The sequence below is a fragment of the Tachysurus fulvidraco genome, chromosome 11 (assembly GCF_022655615.1).
Source record: "Tachysurus fulvidraco isolate hzauxx_2018 chromosome 11, HZAU_PFXX_2.0, whole genome shotgun sequence".
Taxonomy (NCBI): domain Eukaryota; kingdom Metazoa; phylum Chordata; class Actinopteri; order Siluriformes; family Bagridae; genus Tachysurus; species Tachysurus fulvidraco.
The window spans coordinates 16,351,249-16,370,774 of record NC_062528.1 but is presented as its reverse complement, the minus strand read 5'-3'; the positions used below and the strand labels follow the sequence as shown (position 1 = coordinate 16,370,774).

The window sequence follows — 19,526 nt, the reverse complement described above, 5'->3', positions numbered from 1 at the left end:
TTGTAGAAGCCAACATTCTGTTTTCCTGTTTAAGCTTAGACAAAAATTTGTCAAGAGTAACTCCTCCTAGGGCTTTTGAGCCACATGCACCAAATTCGGATATGTTGTAGACGCTGGTCTGAAGTTTGTTGCTATTACTTTTCTAAGCGACCCGAGTACCGGTACTTCCGGTACCGGGTCTCAAATTGGCCTTTTTCCCCATAGACTCCCATAATAAACTCGGCAAGCTTTCGAAATATCTACGCCAATCTCAGCCAGCTCCTTTAGGGTGATACTCTTAACAAAGTTTTAAATTGGTGTACCGACTGACCTTTCGGTTATCCCGCAGCCCCGCCCCCGAAATATGCAAAATCCAAAAAGTTTTTACAACATTGACAAATCAAAACACTTAGAACAATGAGGGGAACTTCCTCACGGGTATTCTGATGATGTCACGTGACGTCACATGATGTCACGTGAAAATCAAAATTAGCACAACATGGACATGTGACATATCAAAACACTCGGCACAATGTGGGGAACTTCGTCAAGAGTATTCAGATGACATCACATGCTCATCTCCACTTGCCTCCAAATGTTTTGGCACCCTAGCTTTCTGTCCTCTTGGTAAGAAAGTAAACAGCAGAATGTCATCTGGAAAGCTGAAGGGGATCTGGTCTGGTGTGTGAGTGGATTTGGTGTCATTTAGGTTTGTAGCAGCTGTTTATGTCACCTGTGTTCCAACAGCTGATTTGAGACCAGCACTAGACATGTTATAGCACAAATGATATTTTAGTCCTAATATCGACACTATTCAAGACAGGTTAGAATGTAATAATGCAAAGAAGTAATCAAGTTTACAATAATGTTATGAGAAGAAATAAAAGACCAATCCTCCTGTATTTCATCTAGACTCCATTTATTGTCAGCTTTGCAGCATTTCATTTAACAATGTATATTTTAGCCGAATATAGTAATAAAGTAGTAGTAATAAAGCTTAATAAGCCTCATACGTAGATATATAGTATGTTAAACTTTAAGTTCCTATTTTTTACATTTTAAATATAAATAATTCATTAAAAAAATTTTAAACTTGTATTGTATATATTCATTTATTAATTTTTATCATTTTATTAATTTATTCATTATTATTATTATTATTATTATTATTATTATTATTATTATTATTATTATTATTATTATTATTATTATTATTATTATTATTATTATTATTTGTTTGTTTGTTTCTCTCATTATTTCTGTTTCCATACTTCTGTAAAGCTGCTTTGAGACAACAGGAATTGTTAAAAGCGCTATACAAATAAATTAAATTAAATTGAATTAATAACTACCGATTTTTCATAGCTATTACTATAAACTGTTAATGTCACATATCCATCACACAGGATATTAAAATCCTGAATAGATCCATATGTGTTACTTCACAGTGTTCATATACTCATTAGTATTCTAAATGGTCAAATTGAAGAAACCCCCTATGAGTAAACCCCTTATGTATCCATACTTATAATAAAGACATAAAAACAAACAGCAACTCAGGCAAATAAGGAAACCCAGCACAGGAATGCAGTTAATAAATAAGCAATATCTCACCGAAGGGAAATGAGAAACATGAGAAGTCAGGTGTTGTATTTATTTGTTTGATAATGCAAATTATAGCTAGATGCCAAGAACATCCAAATTGCTGGGAAGTGTGTGTGTGTGCCAGGGAATGGTTGTGCGGACACTCTTATGACACGCTGCAACTACGAACATAAGTTGTTGTTGTTGTTTGTTTTTTTTTGGTTTTCTTTTCTTTTTTTTTAGGTTAAGCTGTAGGTTGCATTTAGGCACAATTTAGACATGTGATGTAAATGAATGTCCTTGTAAAGAAATGTGTGTGTGTGTGTGTGTGTGTGTGTGTGTGTGTGTGTGTGTGTGTGTGTGTGTGTGTGTGTGTGTGTGTGTGTGTGTGTGTGTGTGTGTGTGTGTGTGTGTGTGAGTGAGTGAATTTCTGTCATTGAAACTGCCGTCAGCGATTGGCCGAGCCCCACACATTCAATCAGAGTGGTTTCATTCACACATCGAACACACAGAAGCAGACTGAAGCGGACAACCTTTGAAGCGGCCGTTGGTAAGTACACACACAAACACACTGAAACACATGCCAATGTCTAGAATGATGTTTATGTGCCATAGCTCATCTCACATCTGTGCTGTCTCAGCACCATGAGGTGAGTCACTCTACAGCATTAGATGGAGGTTGGCAGAGTGGGTGGCTTTTGGAGGGGGCGCTGCGCAAATGTTGCAGTTCTGTGGGAGGAAACTGAGAAAGAAGAGAAAAACTAAGTTACTGTGAATCCTTTGGTGTTTATGCGGGCTACACTAATATGCATTTGTGTGTGGGATGGATGGTGATGATGAAGAAAAAAACAGCACAGCTTGAGGTGGCACTGAAAACAAGCAAACTGGACCAAGAGATATGTTCTAGATCTCTCAGCTCTCTAACCGTTCTTCCTCTGGAGATAAACACACATTATTTCGAGGTTTTTTCTTAATAGTATGGGCCATGAACACAGATCTCAGTCCTGCAAGATGTTCTGTCTATTCAATCCTGTTTGAAATTTAGCCAAATGAAAGCATTTTTTTTTTTACATTTAATTCTAAGAAAAACACATGATGCTTTATTTGGTTTGGGTTTTAATTTAATATGCACCTATTCAGGTGGTTAGCTATTAGGGCATCGATAATAGGATAGAAATTAAACGTAGCTATTAGATTTGATATATGTGGAAAGAATCAATTATAAACACAAAATATGAGAATGCAAAATGGAATATTGTTATTTCAGTCACTCAGATTGGTATTACTTGGTTAATTATTACTGAAATAGAAATATTCACCAGGAACATTAATTGGTCTGAGTTGAGAAATTGCTCATCAAAATGTCAGAATAAACCTTTTTGTTTTTGTTGTTTTTAATTCATCAAATAGTAGTTTGATATTGAATTTCTGAGAAGGAAAGATTGAACAGCTTTAAAGGTCACGAGTGCAGAAATTTCTCAGACCACTAGAGCTAGCTGGTGGTTATGAATGTCATAAATATGTTGTAAAGATAAAGCAAAAATCATTGGATGGGTTTTCAATAGTAGATTGTGTATGTTATGCAAATAATCCCAAATTAAAATGGGTTGAGTTCAAAGTTTCAAGAGTGTGTTTTCTATGGTTTAAGCTAAAGAATCAGCAGCCAAATTAACATTCATGTATATAGCTAATTTCTCAAGAGATATAAAAAATCCACATTGATGCACATCGACCCCTAATTATCTGTAATATTCGGTTGACTTTCTACCACTGCAACAAAGTAAATAAACCCCACTTTGAGAACCATTGCTCATATTCATTTCACTGTGGTTAATGAATATTTTAAAGAAACTCATAAATTAATGGTGGAAATGGAAATGAAGTGAAGAAGTGAAGGGTCTCAGAACTCTAAGCCAGTTAAAGTGAAATCTTCAACAATCAAACAAGACACGTATTTTGACAAGGATTCACCAACCATGGCACCTATTAAATTCTGGTCAAAGCATCGACATTATACACTCTCAAACTGCATAAGTACAGGCGTTAATTAACAGCTTATAGCAAATGTGTGGGCGAGAGAGAGAGAGAGAGAGAGAGAGAGAGAGAGAGAGAGAGAGAGAGAGAGAGAGAGAGAGAGAGAGAGCAGACTGCGTGCATCTTTATGGATCTAACCAGACAGTAGCTCTCAGGCTTTCCTAACAATGTGCCAATGCGTATTCCATCCGCTCCACTACACTGATCAATAGGTAAGAAGCAGGAACTGAACCCTATGATTCGCTCGCGACGGCGACGCGCTGCCGCTCGGTCTCTCGTGCTGTTCCGACTTGTGCAAGCATGCACGAGCAGCGGTAGACTGGAGATGATCTCTGTATGGCTGCTAGTTTTGAAGCTGCTGGTAGGTACCCAGATTATTTTTTTCTTCCCTGTTGCATCAATCCATATTTGCAAACAGAGACACTCGATGCGCACAGCAATCGTGCATCATCCTTTATGTTTTAAACCGCAATATATCGAATATGTACAGTATACAGTAAATCCAAGGGATTATCTCTGAATGTTTCTGTCTCTCCTTCATCACTGTTACTCAGGCTTTTAAGCTGCATCCAGTCCTCCTAAAGTTATCGAGGTTCTTGGACGCACATGAACCCAGTGGCATTTGCACATCTGTATGACAGACAAAAGGCGATTCCATTTCAGAGCAGTTGACTGATTGCAAATGTTTTTGTTGCCCGCTTTTACGTTAATGAATTAATTCAGAATTGTTGTCTCGAATCGTTCCATTTAAATCCAACAACCTATTCAGAACACTGGAACTATAACTATAATTCAAGTGGTGACTTCAAAAAGTAGAGCAATAGATTGAAATACATGCAATGGAGGCAAAAAAAAAGGAAGGCTGATCAATAATATGACATCAGATTCTGTGGATGGCATAGTGCCCAGTTCAGGCTACTGCCAATGCATTTTGTGTGTGTGTGTGTGTGTGTGTGTGTGTGTGTGTGTGTGTGTGTGTGTGTGTGTGTGTGTGTGTGTGTGTGTGTGTGTGTGTGTGAGTTGGGGGGTGGCGGTTCTTACAGGTTCTCTAGTTTCCTCCCACCTTCCTACCACCAAAAACATGCTGGTAATTGAATTGGCAACTTTAAATTTCCCCTTAGTTGTGAAAGAACATGGGAATGTGTGTGTTTGTGTGCCTAGTGTTCCTGGGATACACTCTGGGTCTAGCTGCAGGCTCTCATCAGGATAGAACACTTAATGAGATGAATAAATAGATAAATGATGTCACAACAAATTAAACACCATATTTCAAATTACTTTGCATTTTAAAAGATATTATTGTTAAGCGAAAATATTGAGGACATTACATCTGGGAACAGTTATAAATAATATAATAATATTATAATAATTAATATAATTATTATATCATATTATATTATATAATTATTAAGTATTATATAAATAATGTAATAATAGTATAATAAAGTGTTAGAATTTTAAATAAATTGTATATACCATAATATAATGTGTAGTTTTATTCAAGCCTGATGTCATATTTAGCAAAGACCAAACAATGGTGCCTGTTCCAAACTGCCTTAAGTGGTTTTCATTGCTATTTTTAAAATTAGTTATTTAAGAGGTATATACAGTGCATATAGACTTCTGTAGATAGAATTCATTGGCCTGTTGCCCAGGGAAAGCTTAATTTCCAAAACAAGCTGTCTGTGTTCTGGGCAAATGTTGGTCACCCATCGATAGCTGTCAAGTTGAAGAGAACAGGATGCCCTTTCCACCCAAATAGATTTTTTTAGTCTATTGCACAATTCTCCTACATAAAACTAATGAAGCTGAAAAAAAGTTTTACTAAATCCACAGATGTAATCATTTATAATAAACAAGGCTCGGATAGATTCACTCAGCATCCACAAAGACCTCTGATTCCAACCTTCTGTTTCCAAGCAACCGTTTCATGCTGTTTCTGAACAGTGACACCGAATGAAAAATTTGCGCTTGCCAAATGTTCTGGAGCAAAATCCCAGCTATGAGAAGACATTTCTATTAGAAATGAGATCACGTTACAGTATTAAAGACATTAAAATTGTTTCTTCTTTAATATTTTGCAATATAGTACCATTTTGTAGTCAGCAAGGTCACTTTTTCACAGAACTGTTCAGACAGTATCTCTCACAGTTCACAGAGCAAGCCTGTTTTATTCAGTCAGCTTTAAATGTTCATTTAATAAATGTCTTAACTGGCATTGCAGTGTTATATGGACTCTGTATGTGAACATGGGATTAATGCTATAGATGTGATGTGTGGAAATGATGATGGAAGAAAGGATACAGCAGTACAGTCAGAAGCACTTCTAGGATCATTTCTGTCTTTCTTTTACATGTCAATAAGATGCAAAAGTGGAAGATTACAGACAATTAGTTGGTAATTGTTCCATAACATGAACTAACTTGGGTAACAGATGTGCAGAGAATGCAGAACTCAATACTTTGGACTTCATTTTGCCAGTCATGGCTAATTGTATATCATTTGTGTCTGAAATACAAGCACATGTTAAGCTTTTAGGATTCATTTCACCTTTATATGCCCACTTATACAGCTTCCATGCTTGCTCTGAAGCCTGTCTCATGGTAGTTTAGACAGTTACACAGTTTGTTTCCGGTCCATTGATGTTTCCTGACGTGTCATGGATCCACATCAGTGAAATTAAACTGACATGATGACATGTAAGTGTGACAAAGAACTGATTGACCTACTTGATCTGTCAAGCTTATTCATCATTACTTGATAATGAGACTGAGACCATGGGAAGATGTTGGTTTGACATGTTTGATGTTTTTGATGAATGTTTTTGCCCAATTCTGTGTTATCATGAGCATAATCCTTTTCAACCTAACTTTCGTAGAGAGCTACAGCTGGTGTGAAACGACCAAATGGGAATGAATTAGATGAAGGTAGGAGAGACTCTTTAAACCAGCAACAAAAAGAGCAAGAAAATCTCCCTAAGGCCGTCTCCATGGAGACCAGTCTGCTTTCAGAAATAGCTGATGTGAATGAATATAAAATGGATGTTGGGGAAAAAGAAGAGGACAAACACCAGCACGGTGTAGATGATAAAGAATGTTTTGATGAGCATTTGTCTGAATGCCTGGATACTGAAAAGGGCAACTCCCCACTCACAACTCAGCACAAAAGCAATGACACAGCCAGTGAATGTGAGGGTACAGAGGAAAGTGACAGAAAGGAAAACCAAAAAGAGGACATGATGATAAAAGAGACAGAGGAAGAGGAGGGAAATCTCAAAGAATCTGTGTTATCTCTAGAACCTGACCCAGATCTCCAAGCACAAGGCCAGCTGATGGAGAAAGAAAACAACACCACATTCTCCTCTGAAACAAAAGAGCCTGAACCCCAAGAACCACAGGAAACTCAGAAAATTGACCCAGAATCTGTGCTTGAACAACAAATCAAGGAGCTGGCTGTTTCCGAAGCTTCTACCGAATCCTGTCATGATAATGATATAGATAACCTGAGTGACTGCCTGCATGTGGAGATGGCTATTGTGTCATCAGACAGTGATGCTGAGGAGCAGTGGAAGACCATGTTTTCTCCTGTGGTCGATGAAGATGAGTTCGGGGGCATTTTGGAATCCGATGCCCTTGAAGTCAATGAAGAAACAAATGACCAAAACCAAGGAATGGAAGATGAAATTAACATCCGGTCTGAGACTAAACCTGAACCTGATGAAGATGAAGATCCAACAGTGTTGACAGAAAGTGTTGACACTCTTGAGCAACCAGAAAGTTCCACTGAATGTGAACTTGAGGACATTTCCTGTAAGGATTCCATACACTACAGCAGTTTATCCAAGATCTCAGAGAACGAAGTGGATCCGGGACAAAATGTAAAGCACGGCCTGCAGCGTTTGTCAGCCTCGACATCCGAGCTTGACAAGAAGTTGCCGCAAGACTACTGTGTGATTCAGGAGATGCAGAGTGAGAATGTCAGTACAGAGCATGTGGATTTCAGGCTGGCTCGTGAACAGTGGCAGAAAATGGAGGAACAATGCAAGGCCCAGGTACAGCAAACTACCATAAAGCAGAGTGGAAATAGCATCACGTATACCCCCATGCGCTCCTCGGAGCGACCCAAGAAAGATCCGGATTCTGACAATTTAAATCTTGGTGACTATCAGTACACGCAGTTTAGCCCGTGTTCAGATGACTCGGGTCTGGATGATACCAGCTACCGATCGCATTATGATGAACCAGAGACTCCAGTTGAAAGGGAAATCCGTGAGACTATGGAGCGAGAGGAATGTTTCAAACGAGAGAGGGCCATGTCAAGGCCAGCTTCCAGTGAACCTGTGCAGAATAATCCCAGACCAACGACTCTGATGATGACTAAGTCAGATCCAGAGGAGAAAAAGAAGATGTATAACACACGTGAAGACAGGTGCAGGACACAGAGACCTTCTAGCACCACACCACCCACCTTGTCTATTACTGCTTCACCATCATCAAAGCCCAGCTATCATGAAATGGTAGCCAACAATGTCATAATCCTCGATCCGGATGTGCATTCCCCAAACCAGCGGCAAAGAGGCAAAAATCTGCTTTCTCCAGTGACAAACAAGTTCCACGAGTGGCCACAACATTCAAGCAACATCATCATCCTGGAAACATCTAATCTCATTATCCGGAGTGCTTCCGAATTCTGCCTGAGCACCGCATGCCAGGAGACCCAAGAGAGCACGTTCCACAACAACCCCTTCTTCAAACTGCGATCACACAGCACGCTATCTCTGGTGGACCAGGAGATAAAAGAGGTGAAGCAGAGAGATGAAGAGTTCAGGAGGCAGAGGGCACAGTTGTACACAAAAGAGAAGTATGACACGATTCTGGTGTCTCCCAGCTCACTGCAAAATTTCTCCTACGATAAGCCAGGTATTCGATTGAAATGTGTGACAAAACACTAATGTCGTTAATGTTAATCCGATATTCATATTTATAATGTCTTTCAGCTGCATAATGTCAATAACTATAGGATGTTGACATGTTTTTGCTTTTGGGTTTGTCTTTATGTTTGCAGGTTTGCCAGCGAAATGTAAGTCCTCCCCTTCCTCCCCTTTAAAGGCACGCAAAATGGACCGTTCCACTTTATCCTGTGATCAGAAGGTAACGTACATCATCATCACCATCATCATCATCACCATCATCATGTCTGCTTTTGTATTTTTTTTTTAACCATTTTTTTATTATGCAAATTTTTAATTGTTGTTTTTTTACATGGCAACGATCTTCATGGCTACACTTAAGTAACGTAGAGTTTGTCAGAAATTATTCTGTTTTACCCTTTTTTGCAAGTTCTTACACAGAGATGTTTATTTCTTCAAAGCACATGGTAATATCAAACCCATGTCTGCTCCCTGTAAAGCCCTAATTGTTAAAAATTTAAGATGATATCTTCAAACACTAAAATTCTGTGTAATTTTATCCAATTACAGTTAAAAAAAAACATCTCACGTTGAAATCCAACAGTCCAGGCTAATTATATAACAGATCTGTGGTGATTATATGATTCATCTGTTTATCCGGATTGAAACTGACCCATAGGTGGATTTCCATTCTGCTGAGTAAATGGAACGCCAGTGTACTAGACAAAGGGGTAAAGCAGGACCATTGTAAAAAAAAAAAAAAAAAGAACCGTTTGAATCATTACTAATGTTTGGACAAAAAGAAGCCTAAACTACGCTCTACATTCAATCTCGTTACTTGAATGTATCCCATGCGCATGCATATAACTGAACCATTTCATGCCTTCTTCATTTCTCATATCATTGCTCATGCATCCTGTTACTCCATCGTTTGTTATGTGTTATTAAACTGTGTACATTTTCACCACGAAACTGGCAACCGCAGCAGTTTTACGGGTGAAACTTTCTCCTTTAGTTCCCCGAAGCACCGTATACCAGAGTCCGAAGGAAAAGTGCCCTCATTCAGAGATGGGAAGCAGCGATGTTGGCCAATCAGCAACAGCATGTATGAACAACAATACACTGCCAATCAAGAGTTTTTCAAACACCCCATATTCAATCAATCTACAGTACTTACATGTTTTTTGTTTTTTTCATGAGTTAAAGATTTTAAAACGAGATATATGTGATCGTTCTAATTAGACACATGAGAACCATTTAATTCACATTTGACAATAGCTGCATTTTAGTCATTTATCTGTTCAACTCAGTTCTCCTCCAAACAATAATAAAGTAATAATAAGGCGTTTGTGAGGAGCACCTATTTAAGATTTTCTTCATTTAAACAGATTATACATGTGCTATTTGAAATGTATTTGAACTGATGCAGTGAAATTGATTTACTGTTTAAATATATCTAAGATATTTTCCTACTCTATTTTCTCCTTGCTAGATGTGTAAATATAGCATGAAAAACAATGTATAGCATTATTTATGAGCCGCTTTACGCTGAAATGGCCATATAGAAAAGAAAGGGACACTAATGACAAAATAACTAATGATTTTTATGGGTCCAATTTTAGCTCTTCCTTTAATAAGAAGTTAGAATTTTTTAAGGAATACGCAAAGTGAATCTGTAGGAGTTTGTTTTGCATATAGTCTTGTTATATGCACAATTCTTTCACATTTTAAAGCTAAAGCGGTATTTCATTCTAACAGAACATAGAAGTACAAACAAGCACATGAACATATTAGATGGAAGAAACCACAGGCTATCTGACAGACTCTCAATGCAAGCTCTGTAGTGACTTTAAGCATTGTTTTTTTTTTTTCAACTTTGTCTCAATGTTTATTAGTTAGTATGAATAATTGCATCTTTGCACTGTTTTGCTTCGTGAATATTTTGCACACCGATGCTCTCAGCAGTCATTCTTGCCTGATAAATAATACATAAATTATTCTTGTGAACAAATGCACAGCATATAATATATGAATATAGTCATTACTGGTTGTTTAGCTTGTTGCATTACTGCATTGCTTTATTATTTATAACACCCTATGTTTTATGTTTTTAACTTTCCTATTGGTTTATCCTTGAAATAAAGAAATATAAATTGCTAAAACTTATTTCTGTGTGGACTTGATGTTTTTGTGTGCTAAAATGTCATTAGGGGAGAGTCAGGAAACGTGCAGATGTTTTTATCCTTTATTTGAATGTCCATGCTCAGAAATTTTTACTAAATCGTACGTATTTACTTGTTGCTGGACTGAGACCCTTAAGTGTAAACCTTTTTTTTTTTTAATCTACAGTGTGACTTCTACAGATTTCTTAAATTCGTTTGGATTTCACGTTTGTCCACTAGAGGGCAGTGTTGGACAGAAAATTGACACTATTCTGCTAAAGTTCATGTGTTTTATTATGAATTGTGATTATTTGAATAACAATGTCCAGGGTCAGTAAAACTAATATGCCTGGTCATAATTCTAACTCATCTAGACCGTTTCTAATGAGAATCAGATTGTAATGGCTTATTAATACCCACCTGGCTTTACATGATTCTTTTTTTATTATTAAGAATATATTATCTTAATTAATAGTGGTACATTTTTTTCATCGCATGAAAATAGCGTTTAAGTCTGATATGACTGAACTGGTGAGACCAAGTGCATTAGAATTAAACGATATGTTGTATTTAACATAAACTACATATCCCATGAACACGTGCTCTATCAAGAGGAGCTTATTATAACTGTCTCTTAGCAACAGTCTGTTTAAAACCTAAAGCCTAAAATGATTCATCAGCTACAATCCTATTTATTTATTTATTTATTTATTTATTCATTCATTCGTTTGTGTGCGTTTATGTATTTCTGTGTGTTTATAAACACACACATATAAACAATAAAACAATAAAAAAAAATTACTTCCGGGGTTGTAGTGATGCAATGACGTACAGGTGACGTCACGTTGCGTCTAACACGCCCCCTGGTCTTGTTTAGACACGCCCCCTTCAGCTGCAACGAGAGCACCGTCCTGATCTGACAGCAAGAACACGGCCTGCTCGAGGTGGGTTTATTCTCTCTGTAACACTGAACACTGCTGAAAACATGACTGTCAGGCTCTGTATGCAACTGTAGGCAACTGTAGGCTGAGTCGTTCTACCTGTTTACATGTAAGAGTTAGTTTGCTAAACGCTAACTGCTTGTGGTTTGTTGGGCAACAACCTTGTGTTATTGTTTTGACCTCGAGCACTGAGTGTGTAGAGAAATTGTGTGTGTGTGTGTGTGTGTGTGTGTGTGTGTGTGTGTGTGTGTGTGTGTGTGTGTGTGTGTGTGTGTGGAGAGACTGTATGTGTGTAGAGACTGAGTGTGTGTAGAGACTGAGTGTGTGTAGAGACTGAGTGTGTGTAGAGACTGAGTGTGTGTGGAGACTGAGTGTGTGTGGAGACTGAGTGTGTGTAGAGACTGAGTGTGTGTGGAGACTGAGTGTGTGTGGAGACTGAGTGTGTGTGGAGACTGAGTGTGTGTGGAGACTGAGTGTGTGTGTGTAGAGACTGTGTGTATGCGTGTAGAGATTGTGTGTAGAGACTGAGTGTGTGTGGAGACTGAGTGTGTGTGTGTAGAGACTGTGTGTATGCGTGTAGAGATTGTGTGTAGAGACTGAGTGTGTGTGTGTGTGTAGAGACTGAGTGTGTGTGTAGAGACTGAGTGTGTGTGTGTGTGTGTAGAGACTGAGTGTGTGTGTAGAGACTGAGTGTGTGTGTAGAGACTGAGTGTGTGTGTGTGTGTAGAGACTGAGTGTGTGTGTGCAGAGACTGAGTGTGTGTGTGCAGAGACTGAGTATGTGTGTGTGTGTGTAGAGACTGACTGAGTGTGTGTAGAGACTGACTGAGTGTGTGTAGAGACTGACTGAGTGTGTGTAAAGACTGAGTGTGTGTAGAGACTGAGTGTGTGTAGAGACTGACTGAGTGTGTGTGTGTGCGTGTGTGTAGAGACTGAGTGTGTGTAGAGACTGACAGTGTGTATGTGTGTGTGTGTGTGTGTAGAGACTGACCGTGTGTGTGTGTGTGTGTGTGTTTGTGTAGAGACTGACTTTGTGTGTGTGTGTGTGTTTGTGTAGAGACTGACTTTGTGTGTGTGTGTGTGTGTGTAGAGACTGACTTTGTGTGTGTGTGTGTGTGTGTGTGTAGAGACTGACTTTGTGTGTGTGTGTGTGTGTGTGTGTGTGTGTGTGTGTGTGTGTGTGTGTGTGTGTGTGTGTAGAGACTGAGGTGTGTGTGTGTGTAGAGACTGAGGTGTGTGTGTGTGTAGAGACTGAGGTGTGTGTGTGTGTAGAGACTGAGTGTGTGTGTGTGTGGACAGTAGGGTTGCAAAATTCCGGGAAATTTCAAGGCTGGAAACTTTCCATGGGAATTAACAGGAATATATGGAAATAAACTGGGAATAAAAAAAAAAAAATGTAGAGTTGCCTATAACATGGAACTTAAATGTAGTTATTGTTATGTTGCAGAATAATTTTGTTTAAAACAACAAGATTTAATGCAATTTAAGTACCCAATTTAAGTACCCAATTTAAGTACCCAATTTAAGTACCCAATTTAAGTACCCTTAAATTTGTACCCTGCAGGTCACTTGCACACAACACACTGCTTACTGGAGGGCCATTGAGGCCAAACCCCCTGCATGTACTTGCATTCTTCCATAACGTGCACAGTAACACTTTATTTTAGGGTCATTTAACTAGTTGCTTATTAGCATGAATATTAATAGAATATTGGCTATTTATTAGTACTTATTAAGCACATATTACTTATTCTGCATTACCTTATTCTACATTCTTAATGGTACCCAATACCTAAACTTAATAACTACCTTACTAACTCTTAATAAGCAGTAAATTAGAAGTGTTACCACATGCACAGATAATTTGATGGGGGGGGGGGGGGTTCATCTCCATTTTCCACAGAAGCACAGACCTAATAAGCTTGAGAACAAATGCTTCATTTTACATTTTGATTGGGACTTTTTTTAGAAGGGCAAGGGTGAGGGATGCTTTCATTTTACAGCATATCATAGTGAAATATGTTTATTACAAGTATTAAGTGTATGATGTTTATTACAAGCTTAATAATGTTTATTATGCGTTTGTGTTACTCAATGAAAAAATCAATTAAAGTTCTACTAAAGTTCCAATTCATTTTAAAGTAGACCATTTTGTGCCTAACTTCATGCTGTTACTTTTCTCTTTCAGTATAAGACAATCTGCTGGATTTCACAGTGCCGTTTCAGCACCAAGCAGCGTGAAGATGTCGCAGGCCAAACACATCCGAGTGCTTGTGCTCAATGACATGGAGAAACTGGACAGAACTCTGTTCCGCCTGGAGCAAAGTAAGCAGTGCTCTGTATTTCGTTAGACGATAAATAAATATGAAAACGTTTAAGAACTGAAAGTGATGGTTGTGTCAGTGTATGAGGACATGGAGGTGATGAAGCTACAATACGTGGATGGGCTGATAATAAAATGACACATTGATCATTCTTGAGCAAGGTTTAAAGCTTTAAAATAATAGAAGATGCTTTTGGTTTGCATTCGGTTTAAGATTAATACAACGTTTTCGATTCGTTTGCGACCCGAGCCGCGTGGACAAAAGCTTAAGATCCGTTATAGATCAGATCCATCGGAGTGTCGTCTGAACACATGCTTTAGTTGTAGAGTTTAGACGTGAGGAAAATCTGATCATTTATATGCAGAAAATGAGCTTAAGTTAGTTATTGGTTCCAGATATTAAACAAATATCTTCTTTTGTTTTTAATCATTTCAAATTTTTAAAACCTTCTCTTTGTTGATTATTAAATGGCAAAAGTTTAGACCAACATTTTATGCATGATGTAATGATGCCAGTCTTGAATCAAATCAGTTCATGTATGTGTGCATTCTCTACAAACAGTGTGTCCAATGAATGCAGTCATTAATATAAAAATATTCACAAGACAAAGACCAAATCAATAAATGTTATTTTTATTTAGTATTGAATGGATTGTTAGCATTAATATTTTGTTTGTGCTATCAACTCTGGTAATAAGGATAGTGAGATTTCACTGCTTTTGTTTGCCGTCTTTGCAGCTTTCAGCTGATTAACGTTATAGATAAATGCCTCCAGCTCTGACTGCGCGTGCACGCTGCGCGTACCTGCGCTTCTCCGTAGAGCGCGCGGACGTGCGTAATGCAAACTAGGAGCAGTGATTGGCCAAACCTCCCTTATTGCAGTCGCACATATTTCTCCTGATTTTATTTTGTAGTAACGAGTAACGAAGATGCTTATTGGAAATATAACGGAGTAACAGTATACATTTTATCTAGGAAATGTAGTGGAGTAAAAGTGAAAGCTGACATCAATTTAAATAGCGAAGTACAGATACGTGAAATTTCTACTTAAGTACAGTAACGAAGTATTTGTACCCCGTTACATTACAACACTGGTCAAAGCCAACATCAAAGTTTGTTGAGACGAACTTTACAAATCTAGTTAACCCTGAACATTGTACATTTGTCATACAGTTTGGGAGGAAACTATTATCAGCGTTAACAGTTTTACACGTGGTCACGTCTTTTCTCACATCCCCACTGCTTTTGTTTAAGACTGCAGCTTTTCTGCTGATTAGTCTGATATGAACTGTGTCGTGTGTCTGCGCTTCGTCTAGGTTTCGAGTTGCAGTTTCAACTTGGGCCGACCCTTCAGGGGAAACAGGTCCACGTTCACGTCAACTACCCGGCCGAGGGAGAGCGTTTCGACCGTCACAGATTCCGCACACTGCAGTGGGTGAATCCCACCGGCAGAGAGGACGACTCAGACAAGTTCTGCTCCCTTGATATGCACACTGCCGGCTCTTACCAGTATTACTTCGGCCATGGGTAAATAATAATAATAATTGTACTAATTATAATGTGTGAATTATTAAATTAGTTAATAATAACAATTTGAAAAAAAACGTAGATGGAAGCTTTTAAGAATGAATCACATTCTTTTTTTTTTTTTTCTTTCTTTCTCCCAGGCTTGTGGGGGAAAAATGTGGAAAAAATAATTTTTGAATGTTTATTTTTGCCATTGAATAATTTCAACATACCTTGTTCTGATAAAAGAAAAGAATGAATCACACTTTAAACAAATCGCAATTGAAAGAAAAGCTAAAATAAGTCCTTGTTAAACAGACCTGTTCTGATTCTATCATTATTTGTCAGTGGTAATGATTCTAACTGAAGAATAAGATGATGCTATAATGTAGAATCAGTTATCAGCTGATGTCTAACTGCTTTGTGTGTGTTCTGCCTTTACAGGGATGAGGAGAAGGTTGGAGGTGGATATGTGGTGGTGGATCCGATACTCCGCGTCGGTGCTGATGATCACGTCTTACCTCTAGACTGCATCAGTATCCAGACGTATCTGGCTAAATGTCTCGGCCCTCTGGATGAATGGCTTGACCGGCTCAGCGTGGCCAAAGAGTCAGGTAAGAGAAAAAGATTTATTAAACTGCATTAACACGTACAGTGACCGAGCAAGCGCCATGTCGCATTGGTCAAATTGGTGCAGCGGCTTCCAACACAATTTGTGTTGTATTTGTGTAACCTTTAGAGACAGCAAGATGCATAAAACTCTCTAAATAGTGTTCTGGCAAAACAAAGACACAGTTTCTAGGTGAATTTTGTGAACCTAAGAGCCTTCTTCTTATACACCCATGTCGTGTTTTTATACGCTTCTCTTCGGTTTTGAAATAATTGTGACACCACATGTTTCCTGTAAAAGCTTCCTCCTGTTAAGTGAAGTTCACCTGCTCTTGCACTGGGTTCTCAGATTCAGCCACACTTCACCCCTGCTTATCTCTCTGGTTTGTTTGAAACTAGAATGAAATCAATGATTGTGGACTAACTTGTCACGTCGGTCAATAATCAGCACAGGTTACGCCAGTCCAAGTCTCACATAACCAGACCTTCAGACTGACAGCAGATTGTATTGGTCCATCTGACTGACACGTAAAGCAACCAATCCCAGAGATTATGTTCAGTGGCGTGTTTAGGGGCGGGAAACTGTAATGAACGAGTCTATCCCGTGAACTTGTGGCTGATCCTCATAAGCGCTCAGTCTCACAGTGACTGTAAACGTGACCGCTTCATCCATGAAGGAAGTAAAGCGTCATGATATAGTGTTAAAAAAACACATCTCCTGGAGATCATGTAGAATCCAACCAAACAAATTCTTTCCTAAATTCTTTCCAATTTTGTGTGAAGGATCTATCAGACGTTCATCCGACGGTTCATGGGTATGACACCTGAGGCTGAGACTCCTGCAACCCACTGACTCCAAAACATTTAACACACTGAAATGGGAATTTATAGTCATTTCATCTGACCAACCATGATGGACGTGCTCCTGAAAATCACAAAACATTCCATATTTCCATGTAATTGTTTCCTCTTTGAGGCTCCAGGTCTATTCCTTATAGTCCTTATTTCTCAAAGCCAAAAATCCCATCGTCCCATTAACGTGATGAGAGCTTCATGAAAGTTTAAAGTGGCAGGGTTGTGTGTCCTAGACACTAAACTGATGATTACAGGATGAATCATCAAAAAAAAATAAACCTATACATTTCAAATCGTATTATTTCTGTCTCAAAAAAAGTGTTCATGGCATCTTAGATCAAATGTAGTCAATTTGCAGAAATGTTCAGTGTCTGGTGTTTGTTGCTTTGTCTTTTCAGAGTGTTAATGTAACCAGTAAATAAAGGAACTCTCTTATATCTGCCTTTGACCACATTCAGTTCCTCTGTAATGTTACACAGACTTTCTGGTGTTGTGACTTACTGGCATCTAAATACATGAGGTAAACTTCACACTGTTATGGTGTGATGGCAGCCATCTTGTAGAATATTAAGGGCAGTTTTTTTATGTGCTCGTAAGTCTCATCCCTTAGAGTTTATAGGCAGAACTATAGTGACATTATAGCAGTGACACTAATGAGATTATAGTAAATAGGAACAATTTCTGAATTATTTAAGAACCTGCTCGTATAACTTACCCAAATCTGTGTAGACTTGCTAATGTTTTTGTTGAAATAAGCTTCTGTTATGTGGTTACATCAGCGTCACAGCTCCGCTACAATGCATTTAGAGAGACTAAAGAACTCTCTCAAGTTTTCCTCCAAACAGCATCGTGTTAATATTTGTCACATGTCTCCATGGTAAACGTTACTAAAGCGTGTATTGTATTTTTAGCAGAAATGTTACTCCAGTCTTCACAGCTGCCTTGTAACAATGAATTCTTCCTCGCTGGCGTTTGGAGGATGAAGGAAATGGAGATCTGAAATGTGCGTATCTTTGCAGGTTACAACATGATCCACTTCACGCCGCTGCAGATGCTGGGTGAGTCGCGCTCCTGCTACTCTCTGGCTGATCAGCTGGAGCTGAACCCAGAATTCTCTCCTCCGGGGAAGAGCTACGGCTGGAGTGATGTAGGCAAACTGGTGGAGAAGATGAAGAAAGAGTGGAACATGCTCTGCATTACTGATGTTGTTTACAACCATACAGGTGTGTGTGTGTGTGTGTGTGTGTGTGTGTGTGTGTGTGTGTGTGTGTGTGTGTGTGTGTGTGTGTGTGTGTGTGTATGCCTCTGTGTGTGTGTGTGTGTGTGTGTGTGTGTGTGTATGCCTCTGTGTGTGTGTGTATGCCTCTGTGTGTGTGTGTGTATGCCTCTGTGTGTGTGTGTGTGTATGCCTCTGTGTGTGTGTGTGTGTATGCCTCTGTGTGTGTGTGTGTGTGTGTGTGTGTGTGTGTGTGTGTGTGTGTGTGTGTGTGTGTGTGTGTGCCTCTGTGTGTGTGTGTGTGTGTGCCTCTGTGTGTGTGTGTGTGTGTGTGTGTGTGTGTGTGCTCTCCTGTGTACGTGTGCATGTGTGTGTGTGCGCGCCTCTGTGTGTGTGTGTGTGTGTGTGTGTGTGTGTGTGTGTGTGTGTGTGTGTGCTCACCTGTGTACGTGTGTGTGTGTGTGTGTGTGTGTGTGTGTGTGTGTGTGTGCCCCTGTGTGTGTGTGTGTGTGTGCGTGTGTGTGTGTGTGTGTGTGTGCGCCTGTGTACGCGCGTGTGTGTGTATGTATGTGCGTGCCTGTGTGTGCTCGCCTGTGTACGCATGTATTTGTGTGTGTGTGTGTGTGCTCCTGTGTACGTACGTGTGTGTGTGTGTGTGTGCGTGCCTCTGTGTGTGTGTGCTCTCCTGTGTACATGTGTGTGTGTGTGTGTGCTCTCTTGTGTACACGTGTGTGTGTTTGTGTTTCTTGCATTTTATATAGTTTCAGCACTGCTTATGACTGCAGCCTTTTACATGCAGCACTGTTGCTATGTTCCATCTTTATCACTGGAACTTTCCATTTTTAGTATTTTTCATGCTATTGAATCTGAAATGTTAATAAATAACAACAACAATCGCAGCACAAATGAATTTAATGGGTAAAAAGCCAGCTATAGAAATATTAAACAATAGCAAATATTTCTATAATGATGACAGATTCTAAATCACCATTAGAGTTTTTAATTACTGAACCTTTAGGCCATTATTCCTGTGTATAGCTCAGGACATAAGTGTGAGCTTTAATACATCTGGCTCTTACTCTTACTGTAGTTCACTGTGATTAAAAGGTCACGCTGCCTGAAGGTTACACTACAGTATATCACAGAAGCTTGTGTGTTGAGCTCAGCTCCTAAAATACCTCGGCCTTGTCGCTGTGGGACCGTTATTGAGCCACGACCCCCCTCTTCTCTGAAAGCTTGTGAAGTTTGGCAGCTCTGTTCTTTGGTGGATCTCCAAATGACTTCAGAAACAAACCACAGAATAGTGTTCTGAGCTTGAATGTTACGAAGCCCTGGACCTTTAAGCTACAGCAGCATAATGTGTCGGTTCTGAAGCGTTCATGTGTTTACGGGTCACGCTGCTCTGTGAG

General features: G+C 39.1%; 2 protein-coding genes across 6 annotated transcripts in view; both read left to right on the top strand.

The window, feature by feature from the left end:
* The first annotated feature begins 1,995 nt into the window (after positions 1–1,995).
* On the top strand, positions 1,996–10,622 carry si:ch211-153l6.6 (histone acetyltransferase KAT6B). 4 transcript variants are annotated; one of them, XM_027146230.2, is made up of 4 exons: positions 1,996–2,113; positions 6,476–8,516; positions 8,662–8,747; positions 9,522–10,622. In XM_027146230.2, exons 2-4 carry the CDS (start codon positions 6,587–6,589, stop codon positions 9,615–9,617), a joined length of 2,112 nt encoding a protein of 703 aa, XP_027002031.1. In that variant the 5' UTR covers positions 1,996–2,113; positions 6,476–6,586; the 3' UTR covers positions 9,618–10,622. The 4 variants fall into 4 exon arrangements, with proteins under 4 accessions (XP_027002031.1, XP_027002026.1, XP_027002019.1 ...); XM_027146225.2 differs by lacking the exon at positions 1,996–2,113 and adding an exon at positions 3,679–3,958 and having other exon boundaries at positions 9,492–9,628; XM_027146218.2 differs by lacking the exon at positions 1,996–2,113 and adding an exon at positions 3,681–3,958.
* Positions 10,623–11,489: 867 nt separating this feature from the next.
* The window catches only part of agla (amylo-alpha-1, 6-glucosidase, 4-alpha-glucanotransferase a), a 32,322-nt gene continuing 24,285 nt past the window's right edge, over positions 11,490–19,526 (top strand). For both annotated transcript variants that reach the window (XM_027147734.2, XM_047820615.1), the window contains exons 1-5: positions 11,490–11,612; positions 13,797–13,933; positions 15,248–15,458; positions 15,882–16,051; positions 17,921–18,124. In XM_027147734.2, the coding sequence (XP_027003535.2) occupies positions 13,852–13,933; positions 15,248–15,458; positions 15,882–16,051; positions 17,921–18,124 (667 nt within the window). In that variant the 5' untranslated portion in view covers positions 11,490–11,612; positions 13,797–13,851. The remainder of the gene's footprint in view (positions 11,613–13,796; positions 13,934–15,247; positions 15,459–15,881; positions 16,052–17,920; positions 18,125–19,526) is intronic.

Coding starts and splice junctions, on each gene's coding strand:
- si:ch211-153l6.6 (XM_027146218.2), top strand. CDS start 3,833: ATGATTCGCTCGCGACGGCGACGCGCTGCCGCTCGGTCTCTCGTGCTG. Junction 3,959..6,475: donor TGCTAGTTTTGAAGCTGCTG/GTAGGTACCCAG, acceptor TAACTTTCGTAG/AGAGCTACAGCTGGTGTGAA. Junction 8,748..9,521: donor CTTTATCCTGTGATCAGAAG/GTAACGTACATC, acceptor TTTCTCCTTTAG/TTCCCCGAAGCACCGTATAC.